The sequence below is a fragment of the Camelus ferus genome, chromosome 13 (genome assembly GCF_009834535.1).
Source record: "Camelus ferus isolate YT-003-E chromosome 13, BCGSAC_Cfer_1.0, whole genome shotgun sequence".
Lineage (NCBI taxonomy): Eukaryota > Metazoa > Chordata > Mammalia > Artiodactyla > Camelidae > Camelus > Camelus ferus.
This window is the reverse complement of record NC_045708.1, coordinates 43,743,856-43,763,841: the sequence shown is the minus strand read 5'-3', so window position 1 is coordinate 43,763,841 and position 19,986 is coordinate 43,743,856. Positions and strand designations below refer to the sequence as shown.

At 34.3% G+C, this 19,986-nt stretch overlaps 1 protein-coding gene and 1 long non-coding RNA gene across 6 annotated transcripts in view; one reads left to right on the top strand and one right to left on the bottom strand.

Moving 5' to 3' along the window:
* Window positions 1-19,986, bottom strand: part of HOOK1 (hook microtubule tethering protein 1) — a 57,352-nt gene that overhangs the window by 12,146 nt on the left and 25,220 nt on the right. For both annotated transcript variants that reach the window (XM_032494400.1, XM_032494399.1), the window contains 8 exons: window positions 16,804-16,970; window positions 11,405-11,545; window positions 10,080-10,281; window positions 9,421-9,531; window positions 4,728-4,815; window positions 4,582-4,642; window positions 2,813-2,953; window positions 1,156-1,249 (listed from right to left, as the gene is read on the bottom strand). In XM_032494400.1, coding sequence (XP_032350291.1) covers window positions 1,156-1,249; window positions 2,813-2,953; window positions 4,582-4,642; window positions 4,728-4,815; window positions 9,421-9,531; window positions 10,080-10,281; window positions 11,405-11,545; window positions 16,804-16,970 — 1,005 coding nt within the window. The remainder of the gene's footprint in view (window positions 1-1,155; window positions 1,250-2,812; window positions 2,954-4,581; window positions 4,643-4,727; window positions 4,816-9,420; window positions 9,532-10,079; window positions 10,282-11,404; window positions 11,546-16,803; window positions 16,971-19,986) is intronic.
* Window positions 1-19,986, top strand: part of LOC116668025 — a 35,524-nt gene that overhangs the window by 5,580 nt on the left and 9,958 nt on the right. For 3 of the 4 annotated variants that reach the window (XR_004325068.1, XR_004325066.1, XR_004325069.1), the window contains exons 4-8: window positions 1,170-1,315; window positions 2,830-2,992; window positions 4,994-5,159; window positions 6,179-6,325; window positions 19,059-19,252. This is a non-coding gene — a long non-coding RNA (uncharacterized LOC116668025). Of the gene's footprint in view, window positions 1-1,169; window positions 1,316-2,768; window positions 2,993-4,993; window positions 5,160-6,178; window positions 6,326-19,058; window positions 19,253-19,986 lie in introns of all 4 variants that reach the window. The other variant, XR_004325067.1, reaches the window with a different exon arrangement.

The window sequence follows — 19,986 nt, the reverse complement described above, 5'->3', positions numbered from 1 at the left end:
ATGAAGTAACTGGATTTTGTTAAAAAAAGGAAAAAGGAAATTGTTTTAAATTTTTTTAAGAATAGGAATTTAAATTGCAGTAAGTCTGTATCATCTACTGAACATCTTGAAGAGTTTTAAAAAATTTATTGATGTCCAAATTATATTTCTTTATATATTTTAAAGATATTTAAAAACTGCAATCCAAAATGTACTACCCAAAAATGATCCCATTTTAAAAAATATTCTCTAATGTGGCTTAAAAATTTTTGTATTAGAGAGGTTACAATACCGTATATATGCACATATGAGATGCCGCCATGCATGAGACGATTTCTATTTTCCAAGCCCCCAGGGAAAAAAGAGAAAATCATATAAAGCATATAAAAGACAGAAAGGAAATGCAACCCTTTCAACCGTCCTTTTCATCTATTTACTCTCCCTCCGTAGTTTTCTCCCGCATCGACACAGGGACGATCCCACTTTATCCATCAGCATCTAACACACACTTGGCCCTGTCTTTTTATTGCTGCTGTTTTAGTTAAGTGCACTCCTCCCTCTATTACTACTGCCTTTCCCCTCTGCATACATAGATATATTCAGATTTAGGCTGCTGGATCTCTTTTAAGACCTCTTATCTCTGGTCTCACAATTATTTGCCATCAACAACCACTAGAACTGGCAAGTCTATGAGCCTGTATGGAACAAGGGAAGAAACAAGGAGCGATGGGTCTTCAAGACTGCATTAAGACTTCCATCCTCTGGAGGTTGGTGTGACCTACTTATTGAATCCTTTTTGGTAGAAATCACTTTCTCATTCTCTCTTTTCCTCAATTCTGACTGCTGATTACTCTCACTAGGGTTCTTCCCAGGCCAGCCCTGCCGGAACCCTAGCAGGACTGTGAAGGCTTCAACTGTAGCTTGCTCTCAGGCAGGAATTACCATGAACTGAGGGTAGCTGTTGAAGTAGGACAGATAGAAATCACCTTCCAATCCATAACACCAATTTATAGGCTCCAAGTTGGCAAAATCACTGCATCTGCTATGCAGATATATACGGTATTTAAGGGCACCGTCACTAGTAAGGGTAGTGCTTTCAAATACAAGATTAATTTGGGCATCAGGACCTATTACAGAGAGTTACAACAGAATTACCGTAATTTTTAAGTTACTTACACTTTCTCCTTCAGACTTGGAGCCTTGTTCCTGTAAAGACTTCTGGAGGTCCTCAATCTGCTGCTGCAATTCTCGGATTCGCTCTCTGCTCAGTCTATCATAAGATAAATCACATGTGCTTATTTGTATTGAAGGGCAAAGCAGTTAAGGCTCCATAAAGGTACGTTCATGCAGTTTAGCTCAAAGCATACATTTAACAGCAATAACCAACGCTGAGCAATTTTCTCTGGCTAGGTATAATATATGGTATAGTAGGCTACCATAGTCAAGGAAATATTCTTTAAAAAAAGACATTTTTATCCTAAAAGCATATATGCCCACATTTAAAAATTAACAATATTCTGCACTGTATTTACTGGTATAAAAATGAGAAAACTAGCTCAATTTTCCCACAGTTGTATGTTTAATGAATGGAAACTAGGTTTCCTTTTCTTGTTTCAGATTTCACAGAAGGCCACTATTTTCCCACCACTTCTTCATGACTTTTTATTTAAATTAAAGAGATTGGCACTAGCAACTAGCGCAGATTTTTAACTTGGCAAAACCTCATTTTTTAAAACCCCGCTTAACCATTTCCCCCACTGAAGTTACCAGCAAGACAGAGTATCTGTCTGACTTTCTCTTCATTCATACATATACATGTATGTGTATATTCATGACACAACACACCTGCCCATTATAATGCTCCATTGTTGCAGTTATCACATAATTATTCTCTCTTCACATATCTATCTTCCTATATTAACCTCTGAAAGCTGAAACTTAGTATCTCCAGTGCTGATCCTGAACTGTATAAAATAGTAATATTTAATGACCTCTTCAGAAAGCTAAAATGTTGTTTTTCTTTTAACTCTAGTTGATGTAATAGTATACATACAAGTTTGAGAGTAAGGTTCAAGTCGTTCTAAAATCCCTGGTGGTCTCTAAGATCCAATAATCCAAATCCTTTATTGCAAGTGCGCTATTTAGACGAGGCAGGTTAGCACCATGGTTACGAGCGCAGACTCTGCAGTCAGACTGACAGAGGGTTCAAACGCAGGATCTAGAACTTGCTAGCTGTGTTAAGTTTGGACAAGTGACTTACTCTCCTTATACCTCAGCTTCCTTGTCCATAAAAGAGAGATATTCATAGTTACTACTTCACAGCATTATTGGGAGAAGTTACTGAATTAATACCTGAATGTGCTTAGAAAAGTGCCTGGCACTAGTAAGCACTACATAAATGTTATTTTAAAAAATATTATCATTTTTGAGCACTTCACTGGTATCAGATAAGTGTATCATTGGCTTTACACACATTATCTGCAACCTTCCTAACAACCTGCAAATAGGTATTGCCTCCAATTTACAGCACCAGTATGAATTTAAGTAACCTGCCCAGTTTAAGCAGAGGTATGATTCAAATTTGACTTCACAATCTATGTACCAGACTGCAGTGGAAAACCAGGCTGTCATTTATTTATTTGTTAGATGTCTTCACAAATGACAAAATTTAAGTGAAATTCAAGAATAAGCAACCTGGTTAACAAAGTCTGCTAAAAATAATGAGTAGTAAGAGATAAAATCAAAAATTTAAATTCCTTCTGCAAATCCTAATTATTTTAACTACTTAGGTGATTAAATCGTTATGATTATCAACTATAAAGAAGTGTGTCACCTCTGCTCGGTTTCCAGTTCGTTCATCTTGCGGTGCTTCTGTTCAAGCTGCTCCTGAAGCTCTTCGATACGTTCGTTCTCAGTACCTTCCTGCTGTAATCGAAGCATCTTATTTTCATGTTGCAGTCGAATGAACACCTCCCTGAGGTTAAAAAGCAAAATGTTTTTAAATTTTTTAAATGTAAGTTTTTACATTCTTCACTTTTTAAAAAAGGACATTCCTGTCTACCCAATAGCTATCACTTTAAAATATTACCAAAACTTCCAAAAGTGTGTTTTAAAAATCTGTGCGTTGTTAAGACTATGTCTCAAAAAAAGTAGTTTTTAAAAGTACAGGTGTAAGATTATATCATATATACCATTGAATTTTTATTACTCAAATCCCTAAGACATAATATGAATTATTTCACTTTGATAATGTAGAAACTATTTACACTAAAGGTAATACAAAGCACATCCTTAGAAAATATATAAATAAAAAGCAGCAAATTTAAGAAACTATAATTTTCCTAAAATTTTTAAATACACTTTTATGATCTGGGTATCTCTAGATTTTTTATTTTTAGAAAAAAATTTATTAAAGGTTTAAATACATATATTTTTAAAAATGCAAATGATAGGAATGGTATTAAATAAAAAAGTAATGCTCTTTGACCTGCTGCCCTCCTAAATCCCATTCCCCAAAAGCAACTAACTTCAATTAATCTCAATTTTTGTTTTCCTGAATGCCAGCACCATAACTTTCAAAAATAGGCTCATGTGGCTACTTGTCAATGATTAATATCACTGGATATTACTAAATAAAAAGTGCAAGTTAGTTTCCAGTCCAGCATGTAAGGAGATCTATCTTAACAGCAAAAAAACTGAACAAACTGATAATCAACAACTTCATAAACATTATGCAAAGTGAACAAAGTCACAGAAGGCTGCATATTGTATGATTCCAAGCACACGAAATGTCCATCAGACAAATTCACAGAGACAAAGAGTAGATTATTGGTTGCCTGGAGTCAGAGGGGAGGCAGGGATGGAGAATGACTGCTAAGAGGTGCAGGGTATCTTTTGAGGGGATGAAAATGTTCTAAGTTAGGTAGTGATGATGGTTACTCAACTCTGTGACTATACTAAAACCCACCAAACTGTCTGTAAATGAATGAATTGTATCTCAATAAAGCTGTTTAAATAAAGAGTACAATTTGAAGTAATTAGTAAATAAAACTTGCCACAAAAATGGAAAAGGAAACCCTAAAAATACCAGATTAGTCAGATATCTAGAAGTAAACATAACAGTAAAATACAAAAATAAAAGTTGGGTCAAGAAGATTTTATTTAACTTCTGCTTAATTCTGAAGTCTACAGCTCCTCTCCTACTTTTTCCACTCGCGTGGATTTGAACGCCATATACTAAAAAGATTTTACACAGATTTTTAAAAAGGAAATTCCTGTCTACTCAATAGCTGTCATTTTAAAAAGTTACCAAAGAGTCTAAGGATAGAAAAAGAAAAGAAGTTCAACACAATAAGGGCCATATTATAAAAAGTAGAATATGTTATTTAGCTAGTAAGGGAAATTCTATTTTTGATAAATTTTGAAACTGCTGTAGTAGTAGTAACAGTCTGATTCAGAAAGTGTAAGCACTTGAGGCAAAGTAATTTTCAAGCTCTATGACTTGTAAAATGGAAAATGTTAAAGGCTTAGAAATTTACAAAAAGAAGAAATCACATTTCTAATATTAGGTATGGGTTATCAATTGATTAAAAACAAATTTACCTATACTCCACTGGCATAATCTCAGCAGCAAGATTCTCATAACTTTTTGTAGCAGATGCACCTAAATAATAACAACAACAAAAATAAATTAACATTTCAGTATTTCTACCATTAAAATGGTCTTTTCTAAATATAACAAAGCTCACCTGTTTGGTTTAGGTGATCCTGTTGTACTTGTGAACATCGAAGCTCTTCATTCGTTTCTTTCAGTGTATCACGCTGTTCTATTAGTCTCTGAAAGACAATTGTTTATATAAGCAAAATAGTTAATTCTGCCCAGAAGCAATGTACTTTATGCTTAAAATAATTTATCTTAACGTGTGAATTTGATAATTTTTTTTAGTTAATTAAAAATCACAATGTTTTAGTTCCAGTGCTAAATGGGTAATTTTCTCTTGCATACAACACAAAGCTTGCGATTTCCTCGCCTGTTTATCTTTGAACCAAATGAATATAGTTATGCAACAGAGTACAAATATGCAACTGTAAAGTAATTAAAAAAAAAAAAGCATGGACTTTGGAGGCAACCAGATCATGGCTTGAATTCAGTTTCACTGCTTCCAGCTATTTTATCTAAGGTAAGTTATTTGATTCTTTGGCTTTCGATCTTTACCATCAGAATGGGCAAACTGATTTTCATAAGCCCTTGCAAAGGTGTTCTGAGTAGCGAATGAGGTAAAAGTTTGTCTAACGTCCCAGATATAGTCTGGTGTGTAAGAGATGCTGAAGGCTTCTTATTTCTTTCTATTACTGCTGTGAAAGTCTACTGAAAGAAGTGATCAGCAGCACACTGGAGGTATGAATTTGTAGAAAAACACTATTTCCCAGGGATAGCATGCTAGGACTTCCTAACATTAGCTATGTTATTTTACAGCTGACAGCCAATGACAAATTTCTAGGTTCCGTGCAAAAGGCTCATATTTAAATGATTTTCCTGGCACATGAAAAGTACTTAAACATAAAATCATATTTTAAATGTTATATTTCAAGTCAGTAAACAAAACCCTATTCCGTCCATTATATGGTTCAAATCAATAAACTGGTAACTGATTCCAAGGGTCCTTAAGCCAGAGGATCCTAGGGATCTCTGAACACTACAAATTATAACTACAGTCAGGCACAAGGACCCCTATAAATGTGTCCCCTCATAAATGCAATGCAAACACTAGCAAATTTGTCAAAATCAACTTTTCAGGACTCTCAAAATTAACCAAAGGTCTGCCATGATCTAAGGTGCATTTGTTAAAGAAAATCTGCTAAATCTCATAATACTGAGCTTTTTGTTGTTTTAACAAGCCTTACTACTATCACCGTCTCCCCAGCTCTGCAACAGCCTTGACAACCAGCTGCCTCCCAATCTCTGTAGCTTTGAAAAGCAGCAGCTTAGAAGGGGCAAACTGGCTAGGAAACTCCTCCTAAAAGCCCCGTCCTTAGGTCCTTAGAGAACCATCACAATTTGGTCTGTCTCACAGCACCCTGGAGAAGCTCCAGTCATACTTTCCATTATCTGAGCTGACTGGGTGCTAGCTGTGTAGGAAAATCCCTGTTCCTAAGGCATCTGTCAAAACCAGTCATCAGCAATTGTTTCTCACTGCAGCTGCTGGAAGCAATGATGCCAGTAAGGACAAACAGAAGAGTCTTGCCAAGAACTTCTAAGGAAGAGCGGAGAAACGAGAGATCCACAGAGGACTCTGAAAAGCTCTGACATAATCCTGGAGATCCAGGAGGCCAGCCATGTAGAGAGGTGTGTGCAAGCCCAGAGAAGACCTTTGAGGGCCCAGTATCTCAACTCTGGATAAAGTTGAGGCCTTGTGTAAACAGGAAATGAAGGCAAAGGCAGAATTTTAAACTGCTTGAGAATTTCAGGTATTTTCCAAAATACACACGGAGTCCTCTGGCAAGATACTGGTTCCAGGCATCTATGGAAATATGTGACCAATCATTAACTGACCCCAGTGGCAACTGAGCAGAGAATTCAGTGGCTACATATTACAAAGCATGAAGACCTTTTGGAATTAGTCCAAAAGAGTCACTAAAACACCAGCAACTAACAACAAATCCTGAGGCTGAGGGAAACCTGATTTCCAGCATTGAAATATTATATTATCTTAAATGTCATACTTTCAACAAAAATACAGAACACACAAAGAAATAAGGTCATCCTTACACAGGAAAAAAAAGTCAACAGAAAGAGTCAACGAAATGACCTTAGTGGATGGAGACACTAGACAAAGACTTTAAGTAAACTAAAACCTGAAAAGCAGGAAAAATTTTTCAACTCATTCTAGTGGTATCACCTTGATAACAAAACCAAACAAATGATATCAAAAGAAAACTACCAACCAACATCCCTTATAATATAGACTGAAAAACACTCAACAAAATACTAGCAAACTGAATCTAGCAACACAGAAAGGATTATACCTTATGACCAAGAAGAATTTACCTCAAGAATGCAAACTCATTTAATACTCAAAAATTAATGTAACATGCCACATTAATTCATCTTGCTGACCCAGAAGCAAATGACAAAATCCAAAACTCTTTCATGATAAAAACATGCAACAAGCTAGGAATAAGAGGAAAACATCTTCAACCTGACAGAGAGCACCTACAAACAAAACCCACAGCTACCAACACCCACGCTGGTTAGAGTGAACACTTTCTCCCCAACATCAGGGACAAAAGGAGGATGTCCACTCTTGTCATTTCTATTCAACAAAGGACTGGAGGTTCTAGCCAGGACAGTTGGGCAAGAAAAAGAAAACGCATTCAGTTTGCAAAGGTTTTTTGTTATTGAGTTGTGTGAGTTTGTATATTCTGGGGGTAAGCCCTTGTCAGTCCCATCACTTGCAAATTTTTCTCCCATTCTGTAGGTTGTCTATTCATCTTGTTTATGTTTTCCTTTGCTGTGTAAAAACTTGGTGGTATTTTTTTTGCAGCAGAATAGTTCTTCATTTGATGAAGTCAAAGTTACCTTTTTCTTCTGTTTGTGCTTTTTTGAGCATAAACCACTGAGTAACCTTAGGTCATAATGATTTATTCCTGTATTTTCTTTTAGGAGTTTTATGGTTTTAGTGCTTTTATTTACTTTGTGATCAATTTGTAATTAACTTTTATATGGTGTGAAATAGGCTTCTGACTTCATTCTTTTGAGTGTGGATATTCAGTTGTCCCGGCACCACTTGTTGACAGAATTGTTCTTTCCCCCACTGATTTATGGGCAATTGATTTTAACAAGTGCACCAAGACAATTCAATGGGGGAAAGAACAGTTCTGTCAACAAGTGGTGCCGAGACAACTGAATATCCACACTCAAAAGAATGAAGTCAGAAGCCTATTTCACACCATACAAAAATCAATTACCAAAGGGGAAAGGAGTGGGTAGGGAGTTTGGAATTAGCAGATACACACTATTATATACAGAATAAACAACAAGGTCCTACTGTATAGCAAACTATAATTCAATAACTTATAATACCTTATAATGAAAAAGAATATATATGTATAACTGAATCACTATGCTGTACATCAGACACTAAAACAACATTGTAAATCAACTATATTTCAACAACAAAAAATCCCATCAAGAAAGTGTAAAGACAACCTATAGAATGGGAGACAATATCTGCAAATCATATATCTCACAAGGGACTTCTATCCAGAATGCATAAAGAACTCTTAGAACTTGAAAATAAAAAAGCAAATAATCTAAATAAAACATGGGCAAAGAATTTGAAGAGACATTTGTCAAAGATATAAAAATGGTCAACACATGAAAAGATGTTCAACATCATTCGTCAATAGGGAAATACAAATCAAACCATAATGATATGCCACTTCATACCCACTAAGATAGCCAAAATTAAAAGTAGTAAGTGTTGGCAAGGATGTGGAGAAATTGAAATCTTCACAAATTGCTGGGGAGAATGAAAAATGGTCTGTCCACCTTAGAACATTCTGGTGGGTCTTAAAAAGGTTAAACATAGTTACCTATGGCCCAGCAATACCATTCCTAAGTACAGACACTCAAGGAATGAAAACATATGCCCATATAAAAACCTGTACGTTAAGTGTTCATAGCCACATTACTTAGTAGCCAAAAAGTGGAAACAACCCAAATGCCCATAAACTGATGCACAGATAAATAAAATACAGTATATTCATACAATAGAGTATTATTCAGCAATAAAAATGAGTGAAGTACTGATACAGGCTCCAGCATGGATGAACCTTGAAAGCATTACATGAAATGAAGGAATCCAGTCACAAAAACTACAAAGTGTATGGTTACATACTGTGGACAGAACTAGGCAAATCTACAGAGACAGGAAGTAAGTTAATGGCTGCTCAGTCCGCAGGCAGGGGGACGAGCCTGCAGAGCAACTGCTAAAGGGTATGGGGTCCCTTTCTGGAGTAACGACAGTGCTCTAAAATTTGACTGTGATCATCTGATTGCACAACTCTGTGAATACACTAAACACTACTGAACTATGTATTTTAAATGGGTGAAATTTATGGTATATAAATTATGCCTTAACAAAGCTGTTAAAAAACTGAATCTATGGTCCTTGCTCTCACAGAGTTGACAGTGTAGTTAGAAAGCATGCACTGAGACATAGGACCTTGGCTCTGTGACTTCAGCTTCCTTTGTGAAGGAAATTAACAAAACTGCATAAAGAATTTTTACAAGACTTTCTCTTACATCAACAATTTCAATTTGGAGAAAGATAGAAAAAGAACTGGTTATACACTTCCATTCTTAGAACAGCAAGGATAGTATTAAAAATAAACTAAAACAAGACAGACACGTTACGTGTCAATTATGTTTACATTTACCTCTTTTTCCTTAAGTAAAGCTTCATGTTTTTCTTCAAGCCGCTTCATTTCAAATGCTAGTGTGTCTGCTCTTTTGGATTCGGAGGAAAGTTTAACATGAAGATCCTGAACCTTTTGTCAGAAATGAAAGGAAAAAGTAAGAGTATATACTATTGATAGTTTTTCAGAGTTCAATAAATGAGAAACTTATTGAAAATAAAATTTATAGTAAGATTATAGTCTAATTCTAAAAATTTGGGGAATTAACATAAGAATTAACATAAGTTTTAAAATACCCAAATAATAATTTAGCCAGAAATAAAATCAGCCTTCTACTCTGTTTCTCTAGGTTGTTTGAGAAATAGCAAAACAGAATATTTTAGGTTATAACTCCATTCTCTAGGCATTTATCACTGGTTACCAGAAATGCCAATAAACAATAAAATGTCCAAAAAAATACACAAGCTCAGAAGCCAGTAAAAATGTAAAAGACCTAGATAACTCAAACTCAGTTATCAAGCCCTGAACTAAAATTACAGATGGAAGAAATGTATGACAATAATAAGCTCACAGCTGCTCATAGGCAATATTTTTTCACTTCATCATTATTAAGGTATCAAATGGAATAACAAAGTGGAACTCTTTCAATTTTATTGACTAAAAAAGTTAAGACATTGTACCTGTCTCTTGTATGTTTCTAACTGGGTACGTGCCGCGTTTGCCTTCTTTAATTCTTCTTCTAAGCTGACAGTATTATGCATGTACATCATGTTTGTTTCCTGCAATGTTTTCACTTGCTTGCGAAGGTCATTCAGATCTTGTAGCTTCTGACGATATACCTCAACTGTGGACTCCAGTTTATTTGCTTTATCAGAAGTAGCCCTATAAGAATAAAGACTAAACATTACTCTGTGAAAAAAAAACCTAGTAAACACACACAATGATTTTATTCTGGCTGTTAAAAGGAGTCTTCCAAATTAATTATCTATCAATTGGCCAAAAAAAAAAAAAATGAGAAAGAGACAGAGCAAAGAAATCAAACTTTGTGAGAACTGTAAAAACAAACTCAGGCCTAAAACTGTCTAAAGTTCAACCTTTTTAAGTCATCAAAATAAAAATGCTTCAAATTTGACACAACAAATTATCAAACTGTCTTATACATTAGAACAATGTACGAGAAGAATGGTTCTGTAAATACAACTGAACAACTCTGAGCTGCCCTGCAGCCTGCGGGCCAGTTCTGCTTTTGCACATAATGTTTGAAATAGTTTTGTTCTAAGTATTTCATATACTCAGGAAGTTGACTCAACTTATAATTCATATGGCAAAGCACTTTAGGGATGTGCTCACCTGACAAATGGACTAGAACAAAAAAAAAATAAATAAACCAAATCACTTCAATATCAATGCAGGTTCAAACTGATGGTTATGAAGATTATGTTTCAAATGGACATTAAAAGCTATGCAAGAAAATGGCTAATTAAGAAAATTTAACAGAAAACATAAAAGTCATGTGCACAGAGTGCTTGAGTAACATTTGACAGGCAAAAGCTAAATATAAACATTATATTGTCAAAGACAATAAGAGAACCTGAGATAACCATGAAATGTTAGGATTCTTGTCTGTATTTTTATTTTATCAAATGTCAAAATACAGATTGTAAGAATGCGTTTCCTTACACAAAAATTTCACTAGGTATACTAGTAAATACAAAAAGATCAAGCCAAATGTATCTAAAAGTAACTCAGCTTACAAATTTTTTTAAAATGTGGGGTTTATGAGTTCTAATATGAAATTGTCCTAGCAAGAATCGATTACTATCCTTAAACTGCATATATACTATCAACAAAAATAAAACAAATAAAGGCTAAGAACCTGCACTTAAAAATGACTAATTACTTGATACATAAGGATAACTCAAAGAACCCCTAATTAAAATATGGAATACTGAAATGACTAAGTAATAACTTAGAAGTGACATAATTATATTTAGACATGCCTTACCTAAGAACATCTATTTCATCTTTCAGGGCTCTTGTTTCCTCAGCAAGACTAGTCAATTCATCATTCCTATGCTGAAATTCAATTAACTGCTTTTCAAGTTCTTCACAGTGAACACGGTAATCATCTTTTGCAGCTTCCAGCCTTGCATAAAGAAAACAAGTGTTTTAATGTAACTTCTATCATTTGTTTTTTCACTGAGACATGAGCTTAGCAAAACTTACTTCTAAAATGTTTTTTAATTCTACAATCAAAAGAAGAAACACTAAAGGAGTAAGATACTTTTCAGCTCTTTGTTTGGAAACAGACTTGAGAAACATTGTTCTTGATTTTCATTTTCACTTCTGAAACACTATGCTTGGTTCTCTAGATCAAACAGGAATTTTAACTTCAAAAGATGAAAAAAAAACATATAAGTTATCCAAAATTTACATACCATGTATAGTGGTAAAATATTAACTCTAAGTAGACTGTGACAAATTAAGATAAATACTTCAAACTCTACAGCAACAACAAAAACTAAAATGATAATACAATGATCAAAATCACATATTTAAAAATGATTTGGTCAACCAAAAATAAAACAGAGAAGGAAGAAAAATAAACACAATAAAAGACATGACAAATGAAATATAGGAAACTGACAGATCTAAATGGAACCATATCAAAACTACATAAAAGGTAAATGGGCTGACCACACCAATTAAAAAGGCAGAGACTATCAGACTGGATAAAAAAGCAAGCTCAAGTATATGCTAATGACAAGAGATATTTTTACATATAAAGATACAGATAGATTAAAAGAAAAAGATTATAAAAATACCATGAAAACAGTAAGCAAAGAAAGCTGGATTGGTTATATTAACACAAAAAAATTTTTTAAGACAAAAAGTACTACCAAATATAAAGAGATATTTCATAAATATAAAAGTGTCAATTCATCAGAAAGACTATCATAAAGATGCATATAACTAAAAACAGTTTTAAAATAGGTAAAGCAAAAAGTGATAGAATCAAAGGCAGAGACCCACAAATCCATAATCATTGTTAGAAATTTTAATACCAGCCTCCCGACAAATGATAGAACTAAACAAAAATGTCAGTAAAAATACAGAAGAGATCTGAATAACACTATTAACCAGCTTGATATAATTAAATTCATGAAATATGTCAGTCAAAAATTACAGAACATAAGTTCTTTGCAAGTACATATGGAACACTCACCACAATAAAACATGATAAGTAATTAAGCATCATAGATATTAAAAGATTAAAATCTCATGGAACATGTTCTCTAACCACAAGGAAATTAGAAATCAGTCACATTAAGAAGTATGTAGAAAAGCTTTAAATATTTAGAAATTAAGTAATACATTTTTAAATAACCCACGAGTCAAGGAAGAAATCACAAGAGAAACTAGAAAACTAGAAACTAGAAAATATTTCAAACTGAGTAGTATCAGACAACCAATAAAATTTGGGGGATACAACTAAACCGGTGCTTAGAGGGAAATATACACTTTTAAAGGCTTATAGTAGAAATGAAGAAAGGCTTAGAATAAATCAACTAACATTAAAAGGCCAGAAAAAGAGTAAATTAAATCCAAAGTAAGTGAAAGGAAAGAAACAAAGAACAGAGATCTAAAACTTATAATATGGAAAGCTAATAAAGGGTATTTGACACGATTAATAAAATTGATGAACCCCTAGCAAAAGTGATCAAGAAAAATGAGAGAAACACAAATTACCAATATCAGGAATGAAAATGGAAATATGACTACACCTCCCACAGCAGTAAAGGGACAATAAAAAATGAATATTATGAACAACTCTGTGTCACTAAAGTTAACAACTTAAATGAAATAAACATATGCCTTGAGAAAAACAATTTAGCAAACTGAAACAGAAAATCTGAAAAGCCCCATGACCATTAAAGAAATTACATTTGTCATTTAAGGCCCTTTCACAAAGAAAACCTTAGATCCAACTGTTTTAGTGATAAATTCTATCAAATATTGAAGGAAGAAGTAATATAATTCTTACATAAACTTTCAGAAAATAGAGAGAATACTTCCCAATTATTCTATGAGACTAGCAGAACTCTGACAATCCTGAAAGACATTACAAGAGAAAAAAGTTACAGACCAGTATCTATTATGAAGACAGTTACAAAAATTCTTTTAAAGTATTACCAAACCAAATCCAGTCATACGTATACAGGATAATAAAATATAACCAAAGTGGCTTTTCCCCAGAATATAAGATTTTTTAACATTCAAAAATGAACTGATCCTATTTTCAAGAACAAGAAAGGAAAAAACACACTACCTTTTCAAGATGCAGAAAAGTTATTTGACAAAAATCAACACCAATTAATGCTAACAACTCTTAGCAAGGCAAAAATAAAGGGAACTCCTTCAACCTAATAAAAAGCAAAAAAAAACTCTACAGCTAACTTCATGGTACTTAATTGAACATTTTCTTCTTAGGACTCAAAAAAAAAGCAAGACGTTTGCTCCTGCTCAAAGCAAGAAAAATAAATACAAGGCAGAAATAATAAAAGGAAGATATAAAACTCTATTAATAGATAAGATGATAATATTCCTTAGGATTTTCAACCTAAGCAAACAACTACTAGAATCAGTAAGTGAATTAAGAACCTTTGCAAGACATGAAGTTTCAAAATACAAGATACAAGTTTCCAGAAACAAAATTTTCAGTATCTATAAAGCAGCAACTTTTCAGAATAATTTTTGTAACTGCATTTGTAATAGCAAAAATATATATAAAATACTTGAGAATAAAATTAACAGAAGGTATGCATAAAACTATGCTGGAAACAACATAATACTGCTGAGAGAAATTAAAGACTTAAATAGATGAAAATACTATATTTATAGAAATTTTCAATATAGTTAAGATATCAATCACACATATTCCAATTTATAATCACAAAGGGTTTTTTTTTTAATAGAAACTAATTGATTCTCAATTTTACGTGAAAAAGCAAAAAACTTAGAATAGCCAAACACATGTGGAAAAGAAAGAACAAAGTTGAAACACTCACACTGCCTAATTTTAAATGACTTATTCTAGAGCTATAGCAAGCAAGACCAAGTAGTTCAGGCATTAAGACAGACAAAATGATCAATGGGAAAGAACTGAGAGTCCAGAAAATGACCCAAATTTTATAGTTATACCATTTTTCACAAATGTGCCAAAGCAATTTGATGGAGAGTAACTCCAATAAAAATTTTTCAACTGATGATATAGGAATAACTATATACTCATACGGAAAATAAAAATAAAGCCTGACACCCACATCTCACACTATTTTCAAAAAATTAATTCAAGATGGATCACAGAACTGGTGATAAAAGATAAAACTATAAAGGTCCTAGAAGAAAATATATGACAGTATTTTCATGACAAGGGAGTAGACCAAGGTTTTTTTAGACAGTACACAAAAAGCACTAATCTTAAAAAATACTGATAAATCAGACTTCATCTAAGTTAAGAACTTAAACTCTTTGAAAAGAGATACCATTTGAAAAATGAAAAGGAAAGCCACTGACTGGGTGAAGTATTACTACACATGTATCTGACAGAGGATTTGTACCCAGAATATTCATTTTTTAAACACCTACAACTCAGTAATAAAGACAAACAACTCAATTTAAAAACAGGCCAACAGTGTGAAGAGACAATTCACAAAGTAAGATATATTGCCAGTAAGTATATGAAAAGGGGATTATCATATCATTAGTTATCAAGAAAATGCAAATTAAAGCCAAATTTTGACAGCCTTAACACATTCCTTGTAAGAGCTAAAATTAAACACTGACAAGGCCAAATTTTTTTTATACAGGCAGAGTAAGCAGAGCAACCAACAGCAAACACTGCTAGTGGGACTATAAAACACTGACCACTCTGGAAAATGGTTTGCCAGGCTCTCTTAATATTAAACACAGACCTAGTGTGTAACTCAGTAATACCACTTCATGCGTTTGCCAATAAGAAATGAAAAATATGTTCATAAAAAGTTTTGTAATCCAATGTTCATACCAGCTTTATTTATATTAGCCCAAATCTGGAAACCCAAATGCCCATCTAAAGGAAAATGAATAAACAAAATGTGTTATAATGTGAAATAATTTCATATAATGGAATACTACTCAGCAATAAAAAACATGAATTACTGATACATTCAGCAACATGGGTAAATCTCACAAAAATGCTGAGTAAAAGAAGCCAGTCACCAAAGAGTTCGTTCTGCAACTCAATTTACATGAAGTTCTGTCCATGGTGAAATTAATCAGAAGTGTGATTAGCCTCTGGGAGGGAGGGGCTGACTGGGAAGGGGCGAAGGGCAACTTTCAGTAGTGACAGAAATGGTCTATCAAACGATGAAAGTGTGAGTTACACAATATGCCTCTGTTAAAACATGCCAAATTGTACTGTTTATTCATTTCACAATATGTAAGTGTCATCTTGGGGGGGAAAAAAAGAACCACAAACATACTGAAGTCTAGCATTAGTTTGTTTTTTACAGAGGTATGGGTTAGCAATTCTTCTTTCCTGTGTGTTTTGCAATTGAGCACAAGAGTAAATATACTGAAGAAAATGGAAGCCAGGTTTCTCACTGTTGGAGGAGGGAAATGGAGATTAGAAAGAACCCTGAAATGAACAGATGTCAATATGAACTCATTCCTAACAGCAGGTGTGACAATAAATGCACCTATGAGTATATACACGTGTGTGAACACGGACTGGTATGAACCTGAGTAAGTGCATTTCCTTAGCTCTGTACACCGAGGTGGCCTAGAAGCAATGATAGAAAAATTCATCTGGAGCATAGGTCTTTGTTTCTAAATAACATTCTCCACTAAAAGGAGTCAGGGCTTCCCAGAGAGATGGCTGATTCCAGAGTTGGGAAAGAACGAGATGAGTGTGCAACACTTTGTTGTGCTATATTCTTTTCATATTCTTTTGCATTATAGGCTATTACAGATATTGAATATAATTCCCTGACAGTGCTACACAGTAGGACCTTGTTGTTTATCTATTTTAAAAGTAGTAGTTAGTACCTGCAAATCCTGAACTCCCAATTTATCCCTCCCTTGCCCTTTCCCCCCTGGTAACCACAAGTTTGTTTTCTATGTCTTTGAGTCTGTTTCTGGTCTATAACACATTATTTTTAATTGCTTTGTTTTTTAAGTATGTATCTCACTTGCCTAACAGCCCTGTGAGGGCTGAAACCACTTACACCATTTAGTATTTTCAGTAGTTTAATCAGTGTCCTAAACATGCTTTATAATGCATAATAATTATTGTCGATATTATGATTTTTTAGCCACTAGCTTAATGGAACTGTATAGAAAGATTTCTACTAAAAATGCTACCTGAAGTTTTCTTCCTGTAATTGTTCCAGTTGTAACTGTGCATGAAAATACTTTTTTGCAACCATTGTATTTGGATCATCAAAAGATCCATCCAACTGGTCAAGTTTTTCATTCATCATCTCATTCTCAGAAACGAGTGAATTCTTTTCATCTTGAAGTGCTGTCACCTAAAAAACAAATATACAAACTATAAGCATCAATAGCAAAAAAGCTTAGATTAGAGTGAAGTTCTGGATTCTAATTCTGACTAAACCATTAAGTAGCTTGGCCAATCAGACTAGATAACTTCTAAGGATCCTTTTAACTCTGTTATTCTGTATTCTAGGAGGTTTGAGTCAAACAAAATAAATCAATTTAATTTTCTTAATATAGAGAAAACAGAGTTAATACATACAAGAAGAATATCTTCAAAATGTTATGCTTGCCTTTAGTTCTGGGAAGAAAATGTTTCTAAGTCTCTAAAATCTGATGTATCAATAAACTTCAAAGAATTAATTTGTTTCCCCTTTTAGGTATAAATTTGTTTTTAGGATGCTGTTATCTGATAAGCCAAAATATACAACAGATACACAAAGTTACCATTTTAGGTTCATAGTAGGAAATTATCAATTAAATATCACGTCTTCAGGCGATAAGCACATTATCTGGTTAATGAATCAATAACAAAAAGTTGAACTGAAGCCATTTACACACTGAAACTGCTTGTAATTTAAAATGGATAAAACATGTAATTTTACAATCTCATCAATATCGGTACCTGATCATTTTTTATTTTACTTATGTATTTATGTAACAAGCATGATTTGCTCCCTCAATTCTATTTCTTTTTCATTTAGACATATTTAAAAATTTACAGCCAAGGCTGCAAACTTTTATAAGACCAGAAGTTTACAAGTGATTTTATTAAGATTAGTTTCAAAGAAGGTTGACCTATCATGACTTCCCACATAGTACAGCACAAGTTTGCTGTTTATATATTAACTTTCAGTAGGTGTAATCAAGTCAGTCCAGTTATGAGGACAAGACTACATACTGACACACTGAGCTAATAATAGGAAATTAAAATCAAGTGACAGCATTAACTACAGCACAGGCAAGTTATAAACACTGTCCTCCAAATGAGAAACACAGAGGCTGGGAAACTATCACCAGGCAGACCACAGAGGAAAGTTTCTCTTCCTAAATTCAATGCGTGCATCCATCCTTGTCATATAAGCAGTTTAGTGACTATTACCTGTCACGTACAATTCTACATGATTGGGACACAAAAAAGAATGAGAGGTGGTGCCCTTTTAAGATCCTTACAGTAGAAATGTAAACAATTACAGGACAGGTGGGGGTGGGAGGGTGGCACAAATAAAAGAATATCTCATTCTAGCTTGAAGGGAGAGGCCACCGTAAAAGTACTGGTAGAGATGGGTAAAATACTGTGTCTTCAAACTGGGTAGGAATCCCTTACAGAAGGGAAAGGAGCGAGGGAAATTTAGTTTTCAAACCTGCTGGGTAACCAAGTTTATCCCTATCCATATAGTTCACATTGTGGTTCCAGAGCCACCTTTATCACTGATGTGCAGGAGCGGGTATTAAACATGCAAATGCCTTGGACGCACCCCAGATGGGTGACTTAGAACGCCCAGTGGTGGTTCTAGACAACATTTAACAAGCTCCCGTGGTGATATTCCGTTTAGGTTCACTCTGTACCCGCCTCTGTCCCTCTGTTTCTCCCTCCTCTCTCTCAGTGAGCTATTTAAGATACAAAAAGTGCAAAAATCTGAAAAGAAGAAAAGCTCAAAAATATTTCTCATTTTCTTGCATCACCCAGATTTAACTTAATATTGTTTTCATATTTGCTTATTTAAAAAATAAAATATAAAATAAACTTCTAAAGCTGCAGTCCCCTTTATCACATCGTGCCCAGTACCATGTACTCTGTAGGCACATTAAAGTTTGAAAATCACTGCCTCACACTATATATAAACGTATCTTACAAAACGCTGGGTAGGAGTATGCGCTTCTCTAACCTGCTGTAAGCAAGAACAACGGCCACTGTCACTGCAGTCAGTGGAGAAGTCTACCTACTGCTGCCAAGAGCTACTGAATAATGGCTGGGAAACGCGTAATAAAGAGCTGTTGGTAAAATGTGTCCTAACTTGCCAGAAGGCCCCATGATCATCTTGGAACAGGACTGTAAAACTACATTAGAGTTTCTCAAAACTTCAAACTTCATGTGGATTTTTTCCTTTCTTTTTTTAAAGTGCACATAAGCTGGCTTCTTCCTGACTTCCTGAGTCAGAATTTCAGTTGTTCCAGTATCTATAACTTGCACATGTCGACTGAAAAAAAAAATACGCACAACTTAAAAGGTGCGAGTTATGTTTTATCTGGGGAACTTACTGAAGACTACAGCCCAAGAAACTCTCAGATAGCTCTGAGGAACTGTTCCAAAGAGGTAAGAGGGGGAGACAGAATATGTAGAAGTTTTTGCTGGAAAACAAATAAGCATGTAGTTGAATATCAAAAGATTACTGCTAGTTATCTTAAAAAAAAAAAAAAAAGACATTTCAAGTTAATGACTTAAGTGCTTTTCTCTGTATGGGAAGATGCAAGAGTCTGGGCTCATTGAAATTATTCCTTTGATAAGCATCTTAACTATCTAGGACCAGTATCTAGTTTTTCTCCATTGTGAACTCCCCAGCGGGGCGCACCATCCTGGGAGGCACAGTTCGTTGTTTACAGGAATGGTAGACAACAGTGCTTCCTGAAATGGCAGGCAACATTTTTTTGTCCACAACAAAACTAACACAGTTCTCTATTTAAATGTATTGAGCCTCACCACCGATCTTTCACTACAGAATTTCCCTTCTTACATTTTTTTATTTTGATTAAAACATGTTTGCTACCTCGATGATGTAAACAAGTAGTTTTTTCCAGGAAGGGCTCATGAGTTTGCACCTAAGCTCTTCACCTGGATTTAATGCTGCTCCCCTGCCCCAGCATTCTGTGGGTGTTGCTCCTCTGTATCCTGGCCTGAACATAGGAGAGGAGCCGGACTTTGTCGTCTTTGTGACTGACTGACCTTTTCTACCTAAGTGACTGAGTTGTTTTTCCTTTATTCTTGAAGTTCGATAGCTTCACTAGGGTAAGGCTTGCTGTTAGACATTATTCACTGATGCGTTTCTGTGT